At 32.9% G+C, this 25,139-nt stretch overlaps 3 protein-coding genes across 3 annotated transcripts in view; 1 reads left to right on the top strand and 2 right to left on the bottom strand.

Moving 5' to 3' along the window:
- Positions 1–1,039, top strand: part of LOC133187000 (uncharacterized) — a 240,078-nt gene extending 239,039 nt beyond the window's left edge. Inside the window, exon 6 of the mRNA XM_061322375.1 lies at positions 799–1,039. Coding sequence (XP_061178359.1) covers positions 799–1,039 — 241 coding nt within the window. The remainder of the gene's footprint in view (positions 1–798) is intronic.
- Positions 1–18,629, bottom strand: part of LOC133186636 (uncharacterized) — a 121,494-nt gene extending 102,865 nt beyond the window's left edge. Inside the window, exon 1 of the mRNA XM_061321869.1 lies at positions 18,557–18,629. The gene's annotated coding sequence lies outside the window, so the exon portion shown is untranslated. The remainder of the gene's footprint in view (positions 1–18,556) is intronic.
- On the bottom strand, positions 9,239–23,863 carry LOC133186999 (uncharacterized). The gene is made up of 6 exons (XM_061322374.1): positions 23,717–23,863; positions 11,152–11,379; positions 10,970–10,977; positions 10,708–10,778; positions 10,259–10,498; positions 9,239–9,483 (listed from the first exon to the last, which is right to left on the bottom strand). The coding sequence occupies exons 1-6, from the start codon at positions 23,861–23,863 to the stop codon at positions 9,239–9,241; spliced, it is 939 nt and encodes a 312-aa protein (XP_061178358.1).
- Positions 23,864–25,139: the final 1,276 nt, after the last annotated feature.

Genomic DNA, 25,139 nt, shown 5'->3' with positions numbered 1-25,139 from the left:
TAAATCCAGTAAACATACAAAACGAATCATGAAAAGAGCAAACATACGGATCCCTGGAAACACCAGACGTGGAGGGAGTGCCTAGGAGGACCTAGAACCGCCGTAATGTACCCCTCTGTATTCATTAGGAAAATAATGTAATCTCTGGTCAAAATTAATGAACACAATGGCCTTACAATTGCTATGAAATATGTCAATCAAATTACAATGCAAGGATAAGTTTTATTTGCAAACACGTTTATTATAACGACCTTATAATTTTCGAAATGCCGACTTTAAACGAGGTTGTTGAAATCCCTTTAATATCAACTTTATTGTTCGTAGCTTGTTTCAGTTTAAAGATTGATCGCGCTCTGAATATACTCTTGTATAGCAAATCAGTTGGAAAACATGAACACCATATGCAGGTGAAATTCGAAAACACTGCATAAATATCGAAAATTAGGAACTTCCAAACAATATCAACTGGTATAATCTTAAAAGTATGGTCGCCCGCGTGGCGCAGTGGTTAGAGCGTCTGCTCTAGAGTCGCGGAGTAAGGAGTTGATCCTTACGTCGCGGGTTTGAATCCCACTGCGGGACGTGGAGACCGGTCCTTCGGATGAGACCGTATAAACCGAGGTTCCGTGTCGCAGTAGGTGCTGGCACGAAAAAGATCCCTCACTGCTCAATGACCCTAAGTGCCGAGTATAGGTCAAATTTGCCTTGTAGAAAGCTAGCTGTACATATTTGCCTCCAAACCATCTAGTGTTGGCAAATCATACTAATATTTCAATTTTTATGTTTCATTATAGCGAGAAAAACCTGCTACAAAGGCTGGAATCTCAAGTACGAAGGCTTTTTAATGGCTGGATATCGTAATCATGCAGCTGGTTCAACATACAAGTGTGTAGACAAGAATCCTGACACCTTGCATGGTGGTAAGGCAGATAAAGATGGCTACCTATTTTATTTTGTAGAAGGTCGCTGTGGTTCTTTGAAATGTCCACCATATGTTGAGGGAAGAGAGCTAGTGTGCGCTGTTGGTACCAAGAAATAAAGAATCTCTATATATAATTTTCTGTCAAGTAAGCATAATTTTCTGTTCAATCAAGATTATTTGACAAGTAGATAAAAATATCTGACTAGATGACATAATTATGTGAAGTCTTCTTAAGATTTAAAGTGGACTTTTTACTGTTAGATCTCATCAGAGACATTATATAATAGTGATTCACAACTGCTTCGAAAGCTCGCGAGACTTTACCCCATTGTGTTACTTTTATTAATTAAATCATATAACTCTTTACAATTATCACTCAGTCTGATAACTAAGTAAAGCATTTAATTTCTTATCAACAAACTAATAAGAATGTTATATTTTCGTAAATTTATTTAAGTAATACAATAACAAAGGATAAACTGAAATAGCAACAGGTGATTCGTGGTCAGCCATTTCTCTAAGATTTTGGCAACTTTTGACCTTAATATGCAAAATTGATTTAACTTGTCGCGAAACACAGTGGAAGGGCGTTCGCTTCGTGATCGGGAGGTTCCGGATTCGATTTTCGTTCCAGGCGCAACGTCGAAATAGATAATGACTGTTCCTTCGCCAAGTTCCCGGCATGAGAAATGAAAGTCACGGTTTTTTCAGATATGACCTTCTTAAAAACGTAGGTCTAGAGCCACATTTGGCGTTGGCACGTAAAGAACCCCAACTGCTCAATGGCCGTACATGCTGAGTATAGGCCTAGGTCTAAGCTTGAAGCTTTCACAGGCATTCGGTGACTCTCTGTATGAGTGAAGAATTTTCGAAAGGGAGTTAAAAACCATATAATCCATAATTTTAAGACTTTACAAAACATACATTTGTATATAATAAAATTAATAGTAATTTAACTTTAGATCAAAATAAACAGCCAATAAAGAGTAATTTCAAGAATAAATCCGGGACAGTCACTAACTTTTGCATAGGCATAATAATGCCGGAGTTACGAATCTTTCTCATTTTTGTCTTATCTGTCTCTGATTTCATGTCGTTCGATAATTATGCCGACCTCTAAGATATTAATGTCGACCAACTCGTCAGATAAAAATGATGGCTTGGTTGAAAGTGATGTCAACTTCTCAGAAAAATGTCTTGTTAACTAGATGATACATGGATATGCTTCCATCCTGAATTTATAAAAACGTAAATAAGTGACAAATCAAAAAAAAAAAAAAAAAAAAAAAAAAAAAAAAAAAAAAAAATCTAACAAGACGACATAATTATTTGACAACTATGCTTCCATAGATAATGTTACATGACAGCGCTACAAAAATTACTATCGTAAACTAAACAGTAACATAATCAAATAAAGGCTATTAATAAAATATAAGTTTTTTAAGTATTCAATTATACACTAGTATAACAGTTCAAGCATGTACCTGAAAAGATAACAACAATGAAAAGATGAGGAAAAAAAAAAAACACGCAAACCATAGTAAGACCTATAAATCTTGAATCAGAACTAAATATTCAAACTGTTTATATTATTTGAAGTAAGCATAGAAATAAGAATTATAATTTGCAATTGTGTACATATTAAATTTTTGACACAAACAGATCGTCAATATGGATTTTAAATGAATAACCTCTTGGCTTTACCCCTGAAATAAGAAGATAACGAACAGTATTCAATCTCGAAAGTCCAATGTAACGATACAGATTTGGAACAGAGCAAACATGGACCTCAAAATTTAGAGGTACGATCAGGTACCATAGAGGAGTGAGCATCCCCATGACTGAGTCGAGCAGAAGCGAGAGCTTAGATACTTTAAATCTACTTATGAGGTAAACATTACCTACTAGCTGTTAAACATCTGCTCAACACTGTATAACATCTGACCATCACTCTTTATTAACAGCTGATAATCATGATTAGCAAGACACTGTCATGCGCCATAAATTTGTTATACATGTATGTACATGTCCATCAAAATATATATCAATCTTATCTATTCTATATATTAAGCTGTTAAATTAGACCTAAGTCTTCACTTTTCATCTTCTTGTGAGGAAGTTTTTTCTCTTATTATATGTGTATACGTTATCTAATGTATATTTGTTTACTTTTTTGTGTTCTCTCATTCCGGAATCCGTATTTCAGTACTACTACCGGCTTTGCAGTGATACTACTCTTGTTTTCTTCTGATGAAAAATTGCATTGTCTGAATATCCTGAGTTATCTGAACAACATTTTTTCTCATTTATGACAGTTATGATCAAGAACCTGTACTTATAATAAGAGAAAAACACACAGATCTATAATATTATTATTTAGAGGACCAGGCAATGTTTATCACCAGGATTAGACCTGGGCAAATTAGTAACAAAACATACATAAATATGACCTTAATAAGCATCAGTATTCAAAAGGGACGGGGTATATGACTACCACTTGTGGATGCAAACTCCAATCAGTTAAAGAAATGTTGGTATTTTTCTTTTCAGAACTAACAATCTGGAAATTCTAAATGTGATTTTGGATTACAAGAAACGTGAAAATGTATGAAAGTCGGGTTAAATGAAGAATATGAGCCAATATGGCATTTCATTTGAAAGTTGCAGAAAAATAAGGCATACCATTGAGTGTTTTCAACCTTAAAATCTTATATAATCCATTACATTCCATATACAATTCATTTTACCTTTTTAAATTAATGAACAATTCTTAATTCTATTGCAACTGCTTCAGAAAAATAGAGTTTCTGATATTGAAAGAAGACTTAAATTTTCATAGAAAGCATCCACCATCATGATAAGGTCAGTCAATTAATACTGGTGTGTTTTCTTAATTCATCACCATAACTTATTTTTATTTTTCAATCTGACAATTTTGAAAGATTTAAGGGGATGAAGGACACATGGTCACATGACTCTGTTTGACTACGTCCTAGTCTTCTTTTATATAAGTGCAAAACGTGTAAACCATCAGATTTTGTATAATTTTTTGACAATTTGTTTTACTTTTATTAACATCTTATATAAAAAAGTAAAAAGTTTAAACATTCTTGTAAACATTAACAAATTATGAAATAGATTGATCCACCCCTCTGTTTCCCTAAATTGAGCGTCCAGCTAGTCAGTGACGTCATACATGATCTGTTAGTACAGCAAGATCATACTCGGTGAATACAGGGGAGGTATTATTATGTGAAAACAGGTCAGAATCAGTATATGATGAAATTATTTGAGAAACGGGGAACACAAAAGTTATTTTTGCATGGCTGATGACAGGAATCTTATGTAGGTATATCCTATTTCGCTTACGTGTGACGTCATAGTTGGTTTTTCCCGTACTCGACAAATGTAAACACGTTTTTGTCATGCTTAAGTCTTCTTTAACGATGTCCTGTGCAATATTGAGGTCAGCTTCACCATTCGAAATTTTTACAGTTAAACAATAATACGAAGGATTTGCATTTCAACGTAAATTTTAAAATATTGAATGATAGAATTTTTTGCAAATTAAGTTTTTTGTTGTTTAAGTTGTCTGAAAAAGTACTTAATTTTCCCTATCCAGATGCAGTGTGACAGAAGAAACTTGCTTTTAGGAATTTTAAACCCTATTCATACTTTGAAATATTTAAAAAGATACAGGTCCACTTAGATAAATCCCATTATGGACAGAGTAATGGTCCCGGAAACATGGAGATCTAAAATTCCACATAGATACTGTAGGGTATAGTATTTACCAATCAATATCTCTAAAATAAGGTAAGAAACCTAATGATTTAACTGCTTTACGGTATGTGAGACATACTTAATTAGAAATATACAAAATAAGAAAAAAAAAATGAATGACAAGTATTTTTTCAGCTCAAGGTCCTTCTTCCCCTTAAGTCTAGTTAAGTTATGATGAGTGTCAGACTTGAGAAGAGGTCTAAATTGTTGATAAAAGGAGGAAACTGTGATCCAAAGGTTTATTTCGGGTTGTAAATTTTTACTGACTTTTGTCCCTTTAAAAGTTTATCTCGATTATTGAAAAAATATGACATGAATCTTCAGGGACTTCTATAATTAAATCTTCATATAAAGTACTGGATTAATTAGTTCACAAGCATTTCGTAACTGTGATTCTACCTTTAGGACAGAGCCAAAATGGTCGTAAAGTAAAATGTACTTAATCTTTTTCTATTCCTTAATATTTAGAAGTACAATCATGCACTGAAAGCACGGTAAGAACATGAAAAGTGTTTTTTTTTTTTTTAAATATATATGGTATAAGGCTTCTCCCTTCGGATACTTTTTTTAAATATACTTCATGTCAGAATATTATTAATATTCTAAATATATGCATTGTGAATAAAAAATGTATGTGTAGAGACGGCATTAACTAAGACTTAGAACCAAAGACTGGTGTGAAATTCATGGCCCTTAGATATGACATGAGTTCTGTCTCTTAAGATTTAAGCAAAATAACCATATTCATGAAAAATAGGACATAAGCTGCTTATTAGCTCACCTGAACTAAAAGCCCATGTGAGCTTTCCTGATCGAGAAAATGTCCGGCGTTTAATTTGTTTGTGATCTTTTCAAATTTCGACCCCCCAGAACCATTGGGCCAATGTCAGCCAAACTTGCCAAAAAGCTTGTTCAGCTTTAAAGAATTAGTAAAAACTGAACAGCATCTTTCGAAAATCTTCTTTGGAACCACTTTGACAGAAAACATGAAACTTATTTGAAACCTTCATTACCGGTACATAGTGTACAATAAAGTTTCCTCAAAACATGACCCCTAGTTGTTACAATAGACGATCTAATTTTTATATATTTTTATACATTACCATGTAAAACTGATCATATATTGTTTCCCCGCCTTACCCCCGGGGGTCCCGATTCGAGGAAATTTGAATGTACTTCATCCGAGAGTGATTACGCATAAATATGGCTAACCATGGTTGCGCTATTCTTGAGGAGATTTTTAAAGGTTCTTCCCTTTTTATTCCTATGTAAAACTTTAATGGCCCATTATGGCACAACACTACTCCCTGGGGTCAAGTTTTGATCAAATATGAACTTGCACTTCTTGAAGAAGCTTCCATATAAAAATAAGTTCATGTAATCGTGGCTTTGCTGTTCTTAAGAAGAAAAAACTCTAAAGATTTTCCCTATATACTCCTTATATTTATTTGCTCATTTGCATATTGCTAAAAAGGTCTTACCTATTTCCTCAATTTTTTAATGTAGGTCGCAGGTTTACTGCATAAAAAATCCTACGATAAAACATACCCTCAAAATTTGATATAATGTTCCTGAGTATTTTTAGCACATTATCTGTAATTTTTATGAAATTACCTAAGTAATTAATGCAATATTACTGTAAAAGCAATATAGTTATTGGTATGTTTTTTACGCTTTCCTACTGAACAATGGGGTTTTTTTTATATTCAACGTCATGGTGAACGTGATATGTGTTATATAGATTTCGTTAGATTTGGAATATACAAGATGTAAAAAGATAACAAAGACGTAAATTGTAATGTTATTCATTATTTTACAAAATGCAGACACATGTTAGGATGACCAGCAATTTATCTACATTAGTTCAGTGAAATTTATATACTGGCCACGATGTCAGAATGAATGATATATTGACATAAACAGTCTTTGAGCATTAGCCTGAATTACGTCAAAGAATGGAGGCATGCAAGGCGAGAACAATCCCCCGCTTTGAGAAAAGACATTCTCAATTCTCAAAGTTCAGGAAAAGTTTTATTTTTCAGAAAATGTATTGCCAATATAATCTTTTACACGTTTATGTCCTTTATTTTGTTTTATTGAATAACTTATTGATGAATAATGTATTAATGTTTTAATTATGTGAAAAGAGAAAAAAAGCTTCACTCATGATTTGAAGTCTATCCAGATCTCACAGTCTAATAGGTGTAAGGGCAAAAAAATCAGCTTAAGTTTACAATAAATAAAAAAATAATGATACAATATAATTATAGCGTATTTTCTTTATTCATTAAGTATTGTTTTTAAGGTATGATGGGGAAATAGAGTTTGTAAACATATTCATAAATTTTTTTTTAAACAAATAACAATATATTTTCTCAGTCATGAACTACCCTTACATGTATTATGATTGACAATAAAATATTGTAACATTTGGAACAAATAACGTTTCCATGAAACAAATTAACATAGTTGCGATGTAAGTAGGATTCAAAGTCGTCCGACCTAATAAATAAACCCTTTGTTCAAATATCAAATCAATTGATAGTATAACAATACAAAGTACTTGAGAAATTTATGTCAAATAATTTCATTTGACTAAAATCAATTTTCTTGTGAATTTTTTGCATATTTCAAACGCATTTTGCTCTTAAATTAAATTAATCAGTAAAGTTATTTTTTATTTAGATATATGATTTAATTCAGAACCCGATTTTTTTTTCTAAATCAATGAAAATTTATTATGAAATGTTGTAAGTTTTAGAGATGTAAGAAAACTGTTTCAACACATCATAAATAAAATTGTTTGACCTTACAAGGAGTAACTCATAATTTGAATAATATATGTATAATGTTAACTATGTGCAATGGAATATTTTAGTATTTCAGTACTTTCTAAAAGTCATCCCATCGCCTTAGTTCAGATTCTAGTAGCGCAATTACTTTGTTTAGCTTTATTACATTTTCAGTAAGAAAATTATCAGATACTTTTTTTTTACTGCTACTGAAAATGTCTCCAGCTGCCTTGACAATACTGATTCCAGCAATGACGCCACCTGCAACAGTAAAAAGTTTTGTGGATGCCGCTACCAAAGTAGCTGCTAAATTGTTAACATCTGCAGAATTCATTGTAGATATGTTAATGATCTCTCTCACAAACTTGGCACCCTTGAAGCCTTTACTTATTATGTAAGATAATCTTTTAAATTTTACTATTATTTTGTCTCTATATTTTAAACGATTTCTCCAAAACTGAAGTGTCACATAGCTTGGTTATTAAATATGCTTTTTCTCTACCACAGAGTCTGACACATCTGTTTCATATTTGGATGTTTTATTAGAAAAAAGATGTTAATGGTAATCTAACAAAGCTTATGATAAACGTGATGACTTTAACTTTTCAATCGTCAACTTCCCTTTACTTATGCAGCAATATACCCTTATCACCTGCATACGGGGTTTATATCTCTCAGTTGATTTGATACGCAAGAGCATGCTCTACCTATGATCAATTTCTAAAACGAGGCAAACTGTTGACAAACAAGTTGATGAAACAAGGACATCAACAGTTTCGTTTAAAGTCATCATTTCGCAAGTTATACCGTCGATAAAATGACCTTGTCAGCATATGCAAACTATCATTGAATCAAATGCTGACTGACGTTTTTCATACTAATTGTTAGGCCATTATTTATACACTGAACTGTCGACGGGTTTTCCCGTTTTTTCCCTGATCATGACAAGGAGTACACGTCGGGTGTGACCGGTCGGCAGGGGATGCTCACTCCTCCAATGCACCTGATCCCACCTCTGATGTCTTAGAGGTCCGTGTTTGCTCTGCATCTATTTTGTAATGTTTAATTGACTTTTAAGCTCGAATACTGTTCGTTATTTTCACATATTTCATTAACAATTTATTTGATTGAACGAGAATACCAGAAAGAATATTATATATAGTAACAAAATAAAAATGAATGTCTGGTTTAAATGAGGAAAGTATGCTTAAAGTCGGATCATTGCCTTTTACGCCTCTCTTATTCAATTAAGAACATTAAAAAGTCATTAAAACAGTTTTGTACAATTCTATGCTTTTTATTAGCCCTTAGTTTGTCGTAAATTGAATGTTTTCTTTTCAATAGAAATGTGCGACCTCAAAACTGCAGGCCAGTTTTTTTAAAATTTTTTTTTTTTACTCTGATAAGAATTTTCAGTGAGAACAATAACTCCAATTTGAAAATGTGAGTGTTTCAAAGGGATGAAGCCCGATATTTTTCCTTAAACTCGTCTTTTATTCACCCAGTTCACGTGAAAATCTAGACTAATCAAATTCTACGTGTCTATAGACTGAATTATTAAAGTTTTTTTAATACACGCATTCTGCATTACTGATTTTCGGTACATATACATTATTCTATAGCCCAATTTAAGGGTCACTGATACATCATTCAATAGAGGTTTGTCAAATGGCATTTGTTTACCAGCGATATAATTATAAGTAGTAATTTTTATTTGTAAGTGTATACTAGTATTTATTCATTACTTCTTGGAACAGACAGCGCAAACAAGTTCTCTCCCATCAACATATGGTGGACATTTCAATGAACCACAGCAACCCTCTACAAAATAAAATAGATAGCCGTGTTTTGCAGCTTGACCACCGTGCAAGGTATCTGGATTCTCATCTACACACTTGTATGTTGTACCAGCTGCATGACCATAACATCCAGCCATTAGGTAACCCTGGTACTCGAGATTCCAGCCTTTGTAACAGGTTTTTCTTGCTTTAAAGAAGTGTTACAATTACAATACATATATGATTTTCCCAAAAATAAGATAAGTGGTAGCCAAATAGATAGATACATGTATTTAAAGAAACTTAACATGTACAACTTTCTCAAAGGAAAACAAAAACTGAATGAAAAAAAAAAATAAATAATTTATACAAATGTTTGTTTGTATATTTTGTTTAACGTCCCTCTCTAGAATTTTTCACTCATATGAAGACGCCACCACTTGCCGATGGAGAGCTGCAAATTTTATCCTATACTCGGCACTTACAGCCATTGAGCAGTGAGGGATCTTTTTCGTGCCAGCACCTACTGCGACACGAGACCTCGGTTTATACGGTCTCATCCGAAGGACCGGTCTCCACGTCCCACAGTAGGATTAATATTCGAACACGCTGATCAACTCCTTACGCCGCGACTCTAGAGCAGACGCTCTAACCACTGCGCCACGCGGGCGACTTTATACAAAAAATAAAACTAAAGATAGACCCTATTTGAAATTTGAATTTGAATAAAGACACAGATATAATAAAATGTAATCAAAATTGATTTTTAGCATAATTAACATGACAAGTATATGCTGCATCACCCACATGAGTCTTGCCCCTAGCTGTTCTTCAGTTTACATCGTTACGAAATATTCAAGACCAACGGAATTTTTTAAATCCGTATCATGGCCCGACCTTAAGTATCATTTTCACTTCACGTTAATACGCCCTTTTAAACACTAAAACAACAGATCAGTAAAAATATATTCTTTTTTTCTCACCTGGGAACATTTTTACAATGGATCTATTTTGAGCAAGGCACACAGCACAGGGTACATCATGGTACTGAAGTGAAGTAAAGCGACCCTTTAATGTGTTTGTTAAAATGTATTCTGCTCCGTAAACACAAGCCTTGGTTCCATCATTTCCATCCCTGTAGATCCCCCATTCTGGATCCCTCGGTAAACAAAGAGGTTCTACGGCTGCTCCTGTATGCGTATAATATGATCCTCCGACGAATCCTATTAATTGCATTTATTTGTAAGTAAATTATCAATGATATTTTCCAGTTATTTTAGAATGCTATACATTTTTAACATTCGTGTGCGGTGAATATAGAAATTAACCTCTTTATTCATAAATTGTAAATCGGAACATCTAAAACTCATGTCAAAAAATTAAATGAAAAAAATGATAAATAAACTTTTGAAATATATGATTTTTTTTTCACCGGAATAAACTAATTTTGCGTTTGAGGGACATATCTTCTTCCCCCATCTTGTATATTCAATGCTTTTGTTGCTTATGCCTACAAAAAAAGATCAATATTAAGGACAGTATTATATTGTATTATATTATATTGGTATTCTGGTTGGAAATGATTCAGTTATCAATTTCCTAAAGTTATAAGAAATCATAGTTTGTCTATGCTGTGTAAAATTCACCGTGTTTTTGGCCGTCCCCCTTACGAGTCAATTCAATATTTTACTTACTTTATGTTCTTGAAAAATCTTGAGAAAAATAAGCTTTTTGTGGCTAAATCTATTCAATTAAGTAATATAAACATAGTCTAAGATTTTATCACTTGAGTTTTGAAAAAAGTAAGTTTGTAGCAAGTGGCCTTAAAACAAAACATATACATGTAGCTTACATGTATATGTGGCTTTATTAATACCTTTATTCTGGATCTGATGTTCACTTTCTCCTTGAACTCCTTCAAAGATTTCTCAATGAGATCAGTGAAGCTTTTGAATTCCCGCCTCAGAGCTTCTACTTGGTATACTCCAAGAGCAGACGATAGTTGTCCTGTCAGGTAGCCCTGTAACATGTCTTTGCAACTTCCTGTCTGGGTCTCTCCTTGTGCCGTATGCAGAAGAACTAGGGCTAGATGAAACCCCGTCATCTGAAGAGAAATTTACGATTATTTTATTGTCTCAATGAAATCTTTCCTAATTATATCTTAGAACTGTTCATCAACAATGACATTTCCAATGAAAAATGAAGAAAAATAGTTAGTTTCTTTAAAAAAAATTTTCTTGTTTTTCTACATCCTACCAATGTAATGAATGTTTCCTGGATAAAAGAAAAATGTGATTGTCAATTTATGTGTTTATACTCTTGCACCAAATATATATACTGTCTAGTAATAATTTTGGAATTGAAAATTAACATCTGATATCAACCTACACATTCTGGCCTGGAAGCGAGACACGAAAAAGATACATTTAAATGTAATTTAGCACCGAAGTGAAGTCCAGTGAACAGAAACACATAGACGTAATAATGGTAAATGATGGCGATCATTCTAGTTTTCCTAACAAATCCATGACACATATGAAATAAGCTATTGCAATTTAATTTTTTTTATTGCACATTTAAAGATTGTCTGTTCAACCATGGAGACTGCTAGCATTCAAAGGTCAAATTACAGTTAGATTCGGGTTGAAAATGTGGTAAATTATTTGCACATTTATGAAATTATGAGAACATAGAACTGAAGAAGAATACTCTAGTATGCAAAAAGGCATTATCTGCTTTCATAACCAAATTCTATTTGGATGTGGCAACTGAGGACGTTTGTTGTTCCTCAAATAGAGCAGAATTTTCATTAAAATGGGGACATTAAAGTAAATAAATGTATTTAGGGCATAAAGAAGAAAAAGGCAACTCCTAATTCCAATAATTTTTGGGAGAAATGTGATGTATTTTGCATTGATTATTATTTAATAAGAAATTATCAAGAGTATAATGGTGTTCCACTTGATTTTTTAGAGTTCCATTAACAGACAAATCACAAGTATAACACGAATTGTTACAATGCGAAATGTAATAGCAATGCACAATGTAATAAACAGGGATTATCACATTTTGTGTTTTTATATTTTGCGTCGAGATTAATGCAGAATGCAAGAACGCAAAAATGTAATAACAGATATTGAGCACTATTATATTTTGCGTTATCTCATTTTGCGTCAAGAATAACGCAAAATGTAATAGCGCAAAATGTTATAACACAATTTTTGGATTATTACATTTTTGCGTTATATTTTATGTTGAGATTAAGCAAATTGCAACAACGCAAAAAGTAATAACACACTTTTTGGTCAGTTAGGTTGAGAATAATTTTCAATTGAGTTGTGCATCAAGAAATTAACGGAAAGAAAATAAAACACAAGGAAAGAATAAATATATACTTATTCTTACATTAGAAGTGATTTTATCATATATTGATTTCGTTAGTCGTTTAAAAGCAGTTGGTATTCACACCTATGAAGGTGTGTTAAAACCTTAACGTGTATACCCTGCCCCCTCCCTGCGTGCAAGTTTATTAGTAAATAAATGCATATATTGAACATTATAAAAAATCATAAAAATTAAAAGAAGAATTAACAAAGCCTTTTTCTGAGCTCCAGCAATAAGCATTGAAATTTTGTCTATTCTTCATACTATTATTACAAATCACGTGCATTGCAGACCAGCAAAAATATTATTTCTCTCTTTATCTATCTCTCTCTAACAGTGTCTTCCCCCATTTCCCTCTCTCTCCATTCATTAATAAAATGGATGGTTCTGTAAGCGCATAAAAATACAATAATCAAGGTACAAAGTAAGCCCCCCCCCCCCTCCCCCCGCCATCCACTTGCCAGACACACACACACATACACTTCTAATTTGGTAATCGATGTATATACATGTATGTCCTGCATACGTATCAAGGACTTTTAATGGACCGATGGTCAGTATTTGGTTATTAAGAAATGTCAGTGATTGGAAAGATAAGACAGAGTTTAGTTATGGGCAATCGGACAAAAAACATAATCAATTATCGGTAATAATCGGCTCGAATAATCAATCAATAATACACAATTATCGACCTTTTCTCTTAAATTAAATACAGTATAATGCTGTAATGTAATAATGTAATAATCCCAAAAAGTCTTTTTTACATTTTCCGTTATACCATTCTCCTTTGATCTCGACACATATTGTAATAATGCAAAATGTTATAATCCCAATTTATTACATTTTGCGTTGTTATTACATTTTGCAGTGTAACAATGAATCCTTTTTGTGTCAAGCTTATTTATATTACTACTTAGGGGTATGTAAAGGAAGCGTATAATTCATTTCTCGAGAAATTTAGATATTTTTTTTAGAAACGCAACTTGTATAAATTTTCAAAGACATTGATAAAACTAACAATTATCTATCATTATAATTAGACGAAAGAATGTCGAATGACAAGAAGTGCACGTACCTATCACACAGTTATTACGTGACTACCATAACAAGAGGCCCAGGGGCCATATCGCTCACCTTAGCACTGTGGCTAGGGAAAAAAATCAGTTAAGTATTGTAAATCGTAAATACATAGGTGGTTCCGACCGTAATTATCTCCCCTTGAAGGAAGGGATGGCCCTTCATTTGAACAAACTTGAATCCCCTTCACCAAAGGAAACTCTGTGCCAAGTTTGGTTGATATTTGCCCAGTAGTTCTGGAGAAGAAGATGAAAATGTGAAATGTGTACGACAACGCCAACGACGCAACAACGCCAACGACAACGACGATGACAGACAATGGAAAAAGAACTGCGAACGATAGTATTGTTCTCCCGCCTACCTCCAAGTCAATTTTCAAAAGTTAACACATTTGAATGATTTTTCATATTTATATAGATATTCATATGAATTTTCATAAAATATTACTTCTTTGGGAAAAGAGAGAGAGAGATAACTCTATAATTTTGGTAAAACTTGTGTTTTCACTATAGAAATCAACGGAAAACGGACAATCTTTTTAAAACACACCCCCTCCCCCGTGAAACAAAAATTCCTTTTTGCAGGTAATATGGACTGTCATTTCACAAATTTACCAAAGCTTTTTGTGTTTCGGGGGGGGGGGGGGGCATATGCTTACAGACAGAAAACTATACAAAAATCCTTATTTTTTCACAAATTTCAAAGGTATTTACAACTAAAACATTGTATTTTATTAATAATATATGTTTAATTTTACATGCGTAAAAGATAAGAAACGATTTAAGGAACATTTTTTTTTCATATCTAAGAATATTTTAAAATGTTGTGATGCTTTAAAACCCGATTTCAATGGAAAATATCGTATGCCCCCCCACCCCCCTTATTTAAAGAGCTAGAATTAGGGGTAATTAACTATTTAACACTGGTATTAAAATTATCAGTCAATTACCATTGAACTTTTCTTTGTATTCCATAAAGATTTTACGGCCAAATTGCCATTAGTATTGAATTAAATGGGTATAAAATGTAGGCGGGAATCGAGAGTTAGTGTACATAGTTCTTTCGATCAGAAAAGCTCACTTGAGCCTTCGGCTCAGGTGATCTAAAAAGCGAAATAATCCTTAACTAAAAAGTTAACAGAACAACAGTAACCCGGAGTTTAATTATTTCTGCAAGTAAAAAATATCACTGAAAAACCTCGCAAATGCATGAAAAGTGCTGCTAGAATCCTACTGTCCTGCCAAGGAAATAATTATTCTACATATTCGCACGAAACCTTACCCGATGTTTTGCATTTTATACATATAATCCGAGATTTTTTTTAAAACCTCTTTTACATCCTCGATTCTAGCAGCACTTCCCAAATATGATAGAATGAACACTTTCGATAAGATTTTAAAGTATCCTGCGTATTGTTGTTCTATTGCATTAAAGGTCTCACAGTTACTGCTAAAGGGCAGCACACAATATTAATAATCGTTTTGTCATAAATAAGTTCTATTTGCCCTTTCTTCAAGGTCTATAATCAAGTTGGATAAAAAAATTCTTTTGATCTTGTACATCTTGTACATTCGAATTAGTGACTTTGTGAAATTGCAATTTTCTTTAATTTTGCGGAAAGCATGTGTATTTGAGTATGCATTGTTAACTAAAACTGAGTAGTTTTTATTTTTAGAAACTCACTGGGCCTAAAAAGGCTTTAATTATAAGTGAACCTTGCTCTTTTTCTGTTAAATTCATGTAAGTGTACATATTCGAGTTTCAATTCAAAGTATTGAAACACTGGCTCTGTATTTGAAAACGGGCTTTATGAAATTTCAATGTTCTTGTTTTGCAGAAAAAAACATACTATATACAACTGCATTTCATTTCTTTTATTCATTTATGTGGATTGTACCTGTAAAATGTATTCACACTAGACAATAACCCGTGCAGGCACAAGTCGGGGAAGATTTAAATCAATTTGCAAAATGACATCAATAAATTGAGTCGAATATTTTACATTGTAAGTGTCACGGTTGTAATTAAATTATTATTATTATTAAATATGAAAATTATGCTTTGCGAAATATTTAGTATCGTATTCCGATTGGCGCGCATAGCTAATCGAATACAACCGGTTTTGCAGGTATGTGAGAGCCATGTGCGAGTGTTTTGTTTTGCACAGGTGAATTTCTGTTTTTAGCATTCCTATACGTATGACTGACCAGTGACCTACCATGGACCAATGGATTTCACTATACTAATTTATATGCATGTTTTTACTAACTCGTGCACTATATAAAGTAAGAAACCCGCCAAATTCCCCACCCCAAGCTTTTGTGCCTTTACGGTAACAGTTAACGTATTGGTTATACCTTAGATCGATTCAATCGATGTGTATTATTTATTCCTGACTTTAATACTGGATGCCTGGTAAGATGTTCATTAATCTTGTAATTCATTTACTTGTTAAATATATGTAACGATCTTCTGGCAGTCGTATTAATATCTTAATTACCCTTTCTTTTCGTTAATGTTTAAATGTCTTTATGTTTCGTGTTTGTCTATGTATATTGTTTTGTATGAGTGTTGTGAGTGTTTTTTTCTATTTCCTAGGTTTTTTTTTCTGTATCCATAATTAAATTATAAGACTGAACCAGTTTTGTTTTCACTAAAGAAAAAACAAGACCGTGACCCTGTGACATAAGTATATGTATTCGAGAAAAATATGCTTTAAGGTAATTACTTCGGGTTTTTTGTGATTTCTTTTATTTGAAGGAAGAAATTGTATTGCAAACTAAAATTACACAGATATACACAAAATAAATGTATTAGTTCGGAATGCACCTGAAAAATATTACTTTCTTAACACGTTTTGCTGACACTTTCTTTTCAATTAACATTCATTTATTTTTGAGTTTTATTCCATAAAATTTATTTGATCAGTAAAATATCTTCCTAGTGAACAAGTGAAGGATAAACTTATTTCCTCATAATGAATTTCTTTCACTGAAAAATTTGATAAATTTCGCTATCAAAGGGTTTTCGGTTTATTAGGCTCCACCACTTAGAGTAAAAGCTCTTTCTAAAGAAGATCGTCCATGTGAAGAGCCCCCCCCCCCCCCCCCCAAATACATTTGGGTATGTTTTTATTTCTTAGTCGGATATTTTCAGATAGGTAATACATAAATCCTATTCATTGTGACCAGGAGAAATTGAAAAGAATCCCCACCCTTGATTTAATTCTCTCATTTACAGATGTGCATCTTACTATGTATATACATGTGTTGTGTAATGGGGCAGTGAAAAAATATTTACTGATATACTTCTAAATCTCTTAGCAATATCACAGCAACGCATACAGTTGTAAAGTTACTTTTCTGTAGCACTTTTTACATTGTCGCTGAAAGTGTGTATCTCAAAGGGAAGGTGAATGGTCCCAGATCAATTGGTAATTTTTCTTAGGGCCCTGCATTGATTTACATAATAGTGGGTTTTTCATCCTCCTCGCTCGGGACTGGGTTGGCTGTATGGGTGCGACTGAGGCCCAAATCTTTAAAAAAAAGCCAAAATTTGACTAAGTATACTCAGTAGATATCTATGTTCTACATCAGCCGAATCGTAAATATATTGGAAGTCACAAAAGGAATATCCAGCTGAAAATCCCCTTTTCTATTTTATTTACTTTTAGGAAATAAATTGTTAAGCAATTTATGGCTCCTGTTCCAACCCCTAATGTTTTTTCAGAGGTCCGTGTTTACTCTCCTCCAGATTTGTATTGTTTCAATGGACTTTTGAGTTTGATTACTGTTCGTTATCTCCATATTTTATTATGTGAAAAAAAAGTTCTACACAGCTTTGAATTCTAAAAGTCATGCGCAAAACGAATTTAGAAAGTATACATAGTGCTTTCTGCTTTGGAAAAAAATATCTCACAACAAAGAATATATTGACACACTGTCCTTTTATTCAATTTCAAATGAATTATACAAAATCTTGATATAGTATGAAAATGAAATAAGACTTTAGCCAACATACATAAATTTGTAAGCATATCTTTCTTATTCATTTGTATTTTCTCGCCTGGAAATACTTTCACAACAGATCTGTTTTGAACAAGGCAAACAGCACAGGGTACGTCCTTGTGAGTAAGTAAACTAAAGCAACTCAGAAAAGAACCCATTTAGTACTCTGCTCCATACACATAGGTCCCATTAGCATCATTTCCATCTACGTACATCCCCCAGTCTGGATTCCTCGGTAAACAAAGAGGATCTACAGTCTCTCCTTTTTGAGTACAATGCGATCCTCCGATCTAACCTATAAAAAGTTGCAACCTTACTATGGTTAACAAATATAAATGAAATATGTGGAAATAACGAACCGTATTCGAGCTCAAAAGTCCATTAATCATTACAAAATAGGAGCAGAGCAAACACAGACCTCTAAAACATCAGAGGTGGGATCAGGTGCCATGGAGGAGTGAGCATCCCCTGCCGACCGGTCACACCCGCCGTGTGCTCCTTGTCATGATCGGGAAATAACGGGAAAATCAGTGTATAAATAATGGCCTAACAATTAGTATGAAAAAAGTCAGTCAGCATTTGTGATCCTCCGGTGTAACCTATAAAAAGTAGTAACCTTACTATGGTTAACAAAATTATCAATATCTTTCAGAAAATGTTTTTATGGAATGCTTTATCTCTGCAATATATATGTACATTGTAAATAGAAACTAATCTCTAAATTCATACCCCCCCCCTTTCAAATACAATTCAAAATCACATTTCAAAAAATTAGATAAATCAAATATATTTTCAAGTATATATTTTTTTTACCAGAATAAACAAGTTTTGTGTTGGATGGACATATCTTCTTTCCCCATCTTGTGTATACAATGTTTCTGTTTCCTATACCTATTTAAACCAAGAATACCTTTTTTTATTTATATCAAATGATAAATATTAGAGCAATATTAGATATTGTCAATCAGAAACTCGAGCATCTTTTTAATATCAACTTCAGAGTACTTGTATGTACAATCAGAATGTTTTTTAACAAAATAATTTTGCAAAATTGCATTTCTCATGTATGACATAAAAAAAATGACAGCATCTCCTAAGTCAATCATTTGAGAAAAGATTGGGAATTTCACAATGATTAAGAAAATATCGGAGTATTATGGTGTTCCAAATGATTCTTCAGAGTTCAATTAGCAAACACATGTAAATCATGACTTTAAGTAACAAGAATGTTTATTACGTCAGACACAAAGCACTACTTTGCATATAAAAGAGAAATTTAAAAGATTTATATTTAAAAATTCAGTCATCGTCTTATATGATAATGTATAAAAAATTTAGGAAAAAAAATCATGAATTTTTTTTAAGGAAAATATTGACTGGGTTAAGACTTATTAATATATTTTTTTGGTATCAAAATCAGATTTATCTGAATAGGTGAAAGGAACGAAGAATGCCAAATTAACTTGCCAAAAGGCCCCGTGTCGCAGTAAGTGCTGGCACGAAAAAGATCCCTCATTGCTCAATGGCCGTAAGTGCCGAGTATAGGACAGAATTTGCAGCTCTCTACCGACAAGTGGTGGCGTCTCCATATGTATGAAAAATTCTCGAGAGAGACTTTAAACAACAAACAAAACATCATTTACTTTTGAGAAAACATCGTAAAAATCGTTTTTGTAAGTTTTCAAAGTTCTGAATGAAAGATTGTTTCTTGTTGTTGCATATATATATATATATATATATATATATATATATATATATATATATATATATATATATATATATATATATATATATATATATATTCAAATGAATAAAGAAAAGATAATACGTTTGCCATTAGAGCTTTATTTTGATACATTATTTTCATTCTGTTCAGACTTACAATCCCGTGCTAAAACAAGAGACCAAAAACTACTACTATTTATTTACTGTTTCATAAAATCCATGTAGATAAAAAAATTATAGGTAGTAATACAGTATAAATTTTGCACAACACAGAATGTTCATAGTGACATTCAGACCTGCGTAAGTAGTTGATATTTTTACAGGTTCCTTGGACATTGTTTCAATAACTGAATATTGTTATTTAAAGGTTAAATTTGTCAAATATGCCGGTAAAACCCACCTCTTTACATGAGATGGTTTCATAAATTAAATCATTTATTTAATAAAATTTAAGCCCAGTATATATACATACCAAACAACGAGATTTTACTTTTTTCTTTTTACGAATAATCAGTAATATTATCTTAGGCTATTAATTGATGCCGTAGTCATCAAAATCTTTTAAATTGTGATCATTTCTTTTTAAATCTCACAATTTTTTTTTTTTTACACTTGTTCAAGATTACATTACATGTTTTAATCCAAAAAATTAAAACATTTGTGTCTTATCGGACACACCATATACACATGTATCTCATTTTTTATGTCAATAATTTGTAATGTGCCTGTAAAATTTATTCAGGACTAGACAGTAACCTATGCAATTGAGTCAATTATTTTAAGTATTTAGGAAAAGAATACTCAAAGTTAATTACGTGGGATTTGTTGTGATATTTTAATTTGGAAGTGGAAGTTGTTATGCATATTAAGATGATAAAGATATACATTTTTTTTCTTAGTTTGGAGTGCACCTGAAAAGTATGACAAAATCGCAGCACAGTTAATGCTACCAAAAGGAGGCGGGGCTTAATTTTTACGGGGAATATTAACTATGACAGCACACGAAACTAACAATCTTTAAAAATACCAAAAAATGATGTGATTTGCGATTTTAAACTGTAGGAGATAATTAAACTACATCAAAACTTACTATATCATGCGTTTTTGTCGTTAGTTAATTCCCACATAGCAAGGTTTAAACAAGTCACTGATCGCACTGCATTTGTCGATATGACGTCATTCTATAAAACTTGACGCAGTTTGTATGCAGTGAGAGGCGGGTCAAGTAATATTTTCACAACGAAGAAATGTAATTTATAATTAAATAAAATATTTTTTGCAGATTTTTAAGAGGCCATTAATTTAGATACAATGTCCTTTTTATGATTTTGTTCATATATTTTCCGTACATTTCCTATTTAACGGATTCTGCCGTATATTTGTATGCAGGTACATTGGAGGATAACAAAAGGGTCTTAATAAATCGATCTAGTGCAAGGACATACCCTCAATGGATCATGGAAAATTTTTAATCATAAACTCTAGAAGTATTAAGCTATTTGAAAAGTGCTGCGATCCTGTTGAAATCTTGAAACTGAATTATTTATTTCTATATTTAATGAAGCTGACCAGCATAAATTCAGTATGCGTTCATACAAGTATGATTTTAACAATGGAATAGTAAAATCTATATAGGATTGCAGCACTTTTCATAAACTATAATGGGTGTTGAAACTATTTAAAATTCAAACTTTGAATTTTAACTTGGTTATGCCCTTGCACTATTGAAATTTATAGATGACCTCAATACTGCAAGTATATGTGCTAAAATCACGTGACTGCCATATCACGTGACAAGTCTAAATAGAAAATCTAATCGTCCTCAATATGTAGTTAATAACCATAAATACATTTGTCCGATTTTAGTAAAGTACTAAAAAGAATCGCCATCCTGAAAAAGAATATATTCTGTATCATAAAAAATCGCCGATATTTCCATTGCGCACCTTAACTGTACTGCGATTACGATATGCATGCACTTTCTTTTCAATTTCCAAAAAGCAAACATCATATGCAGTCAATATTAATGTCTATGTAATCCATTAAAATTCAAGGTGTTGGTCTGATGGCCTATAGAGATTGAACATTTATTTAAATTTCCAACAAAATGAATCAGTAAAATATATTGCAAACAGGTGAAGATGAATGTTTTCCCTCAGAATTTCTTGTGAGGACTGAAAACCTTCGCTACCAAAGGGCTTTCGGTCCATTACACTCCCCCCGCTGGAGGTAAAACTCTTTAGTTGATTGTCCATAAAAAGAGACCCCCCCCCCCCCCGAAACAAGTTTGGATAATTTTTATTTTTACTCGGATATTTTTAAGTGGGTAATACTTAAACCCCTCTTCCCCCTCAACAGGAGAAATTGAAAAAAACCCATGACCCATCCGTGATTTTGACCCAACCTTGATTTTATTTTCTCAATTACAAAATAAAATTTGGATCTTACAGTGTACACGTGTTGTTTACTGAACCAATGAAATATATTTCACTGTTATACATGTAAATCTGTCAGCAATCTCACAGCAACGTATATTGTTGTTTGGTTACTTTTCTGTTCGCTGGAATCCATTCTTTCTTTAAAATTATTTTTTTAATTAAGAAAATTACATTTATTGGTGGATCAAGATCTTTACTGGATAATTAAATATTGCGCACACCATTCAGTAAGCTCATTACCTACTCCCCCCCCCCCTCCCCGGTTTGCGTGTTAAGAGTGTCATATTTATAATTGTACTTTGTGTTTTCAATGCATTGATAACTTATCATGAAAATGTTATTATTCCTGATGTTTGAATTTGTTATATAATGTATGGATTCGACCTTATTATGGCCCTCCTTTATAATTGTTTTTCTATGTTTTATTCTGATTTATCGGACAGCGGCAAGCAAATTTCAAGATATAAGTATTTCGCGTTCAAATTCCAGATTTTAAGTAGTAATAATGCAATATGTCGAATGATTGCACAAATATGTCGATTCCGAGTTTTTCAAAATGTTAAAGTTACATAGTGAGTCAATATCGTGTGTTTCTTTTAAGATAATTGTATCAGAAGGCTTAAGATTTCTGAGAAATATAAATAAGTTTTGAGATCTCAACTGCACGGTAAAAGCAAGAAAAGACTGCAAAATGTACCGGAAAAAGAAAAGTTGTATCTATGGCGTGGTTGTTATCGTCATTGTCAACAATGTCAAGGTCATGTGTCTTCTATTTTTGGCTTGAAACTTGTAAACTACATTGAATTGGAGCAATCAAAAGTGAGGAATACGTTCCGATCATCTTTTTGAAGATTATATCAAAATCCTCGGTCATTCGACATTTCTATCTATGGAATTGACCCCATGGTACAGTAACGTCTTCAACTTTTCTGCGCATGCGAACCTTAAAGAGGAAGAAGTGAAGCAATATTTTCGTGTTGGGGCAACTAAAATTATTTTTACTTTTATTTTTATTTATCCATTAAAGTAGATTCTTCAGGATCTGAAACCTAATACTTTCAAGAATTGAAAAAAATTTGCATTCGTCTTGAAAAAATTCTACTTTTGTCAATTTTTCTGTTTTTCCGTCATGGTGTCTCTTTAAATATTCCTTAGTTTTTTTCGGAAATGTGTTTTCAACACTTAATAGATGTAAAATGCAAAGAAATGCCAGTAATTTAAAGAGGTACGAATTCTTAAGCGAATTTCTATAGAATATAAAACGTTTTGAATTTAATTAAAACCCCCGAGCTTTAAAGTTTGGACATAAAGTGATACATGTATCTTAAAACATTAATGAGATATTTGATGAGTCATGGGAAATATATATTATCAGTTATTTCTCATAGAAATGAAATAGAAAGAATGTTATCTTATGTGAATATTGTATTCTTAAAAAGTTCAAATATATAAACAAAAACGTGTGTGTACATATACAAAGCATGTCAGAGTAAAACAAAATAAACACTTATCATTCCAAAACAAGCATTCTGAGAGTATTGTATTAGCAATACTAGTCCCCTACCGGCAAGTGTAATCTGGTTCCCGTTAAAAATTGAAAATGCCATAATTCCGTCAAAAACCAGTAAGCGGAACGAAATGCAGACTTGATCTATAACTCATCAAGGTAAAGTCACATGTGTAACAGAGACATTTTGTGCCTCTGCTGGGGATTGAACCCGGGGCCTCTGGCTTGCCAGTCCAGTGCTCTACCAGTTGAGCTAAAGGGTTAACCCACTAGCCTAAGCTAGTAGGATGCCATGTATCTTACACTACCACATTGTCCCTCTCCAGAGAATGAGATGTCCTCATCTCTTTTGGAGTGCCGACGCCTGTGGGGCGAAGTTCTGGGGGCAATCACTTTCACCCGCCAGAGAACACCTGGGTCCCAACGTGGGCGCCAAATGTATATCGTCATTATAATAAATCTCCTACTTTATAATTCATATTTGTCCATCCTGACCGAGAGTTGTTGTATCATCCCTTTGATTTCCTCCATATCTGATTCATTGGAAATAGATGATTTGGCAATTTGCTTATTTCCTATGGCGGATACTCTTGAAACTTGGTCCATCTCAATTTGTCTAAGTGCTACTCGTAAACCATCAAAATCTTCTATCGCATCATACTTGTGGCCACTGATATCTTTCAATGATGGCTTCAGTCCTGTCCATAACATTGATCGTAGCATACTATCCATAGCGTTCCTTCTAACTATTCCTTGAATAACAGCCTTGCCTAAAATGTCTTCTAGGCGACAACTCCACGCAGTAACGGTTTCATCTTCTTTTTGTCTAGCTCCGTAAAAATGAGCAAGGATATCTTCTTTCTTTTCTATATCTCCAAACATACTGTCCATTTTCTGCAATATTTCCTCAATAGAAGCTTCAGGGCCTATCCTCATCTGAACTCTTCCTGCTTCTCCTTTCAGAGATCGTCTAATCGATTGAAGTATCAATGGACGTGGATATATCTCCTCCCTCAACAAACAACTGACCTCATATCTCCAAAGGTCATATGATGTTTCATTCTTATTCATACCTCCTGAGAATATAGAAATTTTTGGTGGTTCCTTTAGAATACTTGTAGTGACTGTTTCTGTAGTTGACACAGGAAATGGACTACTAGTATCGCTATCTCCTTTCATCTTAAACTTCTTTGGTTTAACTAACGGAGGTGGTAAGAGAGGTGGTATGCTAGTCTGTGGTTCCTTTTTAATTGCACTTGGTGAAAGAGTGAAATGTTTTATTTTCTCTCCTGGATGGGCATCTGCCTTTTTACCTCCAGTTAATAGTTCTCCAGACTTCATCAAGTACTCTTGCATCCATATTTTCAAATCATCTGGGTTGCTAACTTTTGGCATCTCTTTTAATTCTTTGAGAGTTTTCAACAAATTTGCGTATTCATCCTCCTTGGAACCTTTCTCTGGTGATTCATTTAATTCCAGGCTCTCTTCCTCAGTACCTTCCATTTCATCGCTTTTTTGATCCTTTCCAGTTGCCATGATGTATTGTAGTTGGAATGTGCGGAAAAGATAACTGTGTATTCAAAACACGAAAACGCGTTGTACATGTACACTCGAGCAAAATCACGACTAAGTCACGTGAAACACAAAATAAAGTTGTAAGTCGTAATTAAATTCTAAATAAATTTAAATAAACTAAATAAATAGACTTAATTAAATTGACTAATTA

Source organism: Saccostrea echinata, unplaced genomic scaffold, assembly GCF_033153115.1.
Source record: "Saccostrea echinata isolate AGI-Se365-2 ecotype Australia unplaced genomic scaffold, CSIRO_AGI_Sech_v1 ptg000014l, whole genome shotgun sequence".
NCBI classification, from domain to species: Eukaryota; Metazoa; Mollusca; class Bivalvia; order Ostreida; family Ostreidae; genus Saccostrea; species Saccostrea echinata.
This window is presented reverse-complemented; position numbering and strand designations above follow the sequence as displayed.

Excerpts from the sequence above, each read along its gene's own strand:
- LOC133186999 (XM_061322374.1), bottom strand. The coding sequence starts at position 23,863 with ATGACGATATACATTTGGCGCCCACGTTGGGACCCAGGTGTTCTCTGG. Across the intron at positions 11,380-23,716 it reads GAGAGGGACAATGTGGTAGT|ATGACGGGGTTTCATCTAGC; the intron begins GTAAGATACATG and ends ATTTCTCTTCAG. Across the intron at positions 10,499-10,707 it reads CGCAAAATTAGTTTATTCCG|GATTCGTCGGAGGATCATAT; the intron begins GTGAAAAAAAAA and ends TGCAATTAATAG.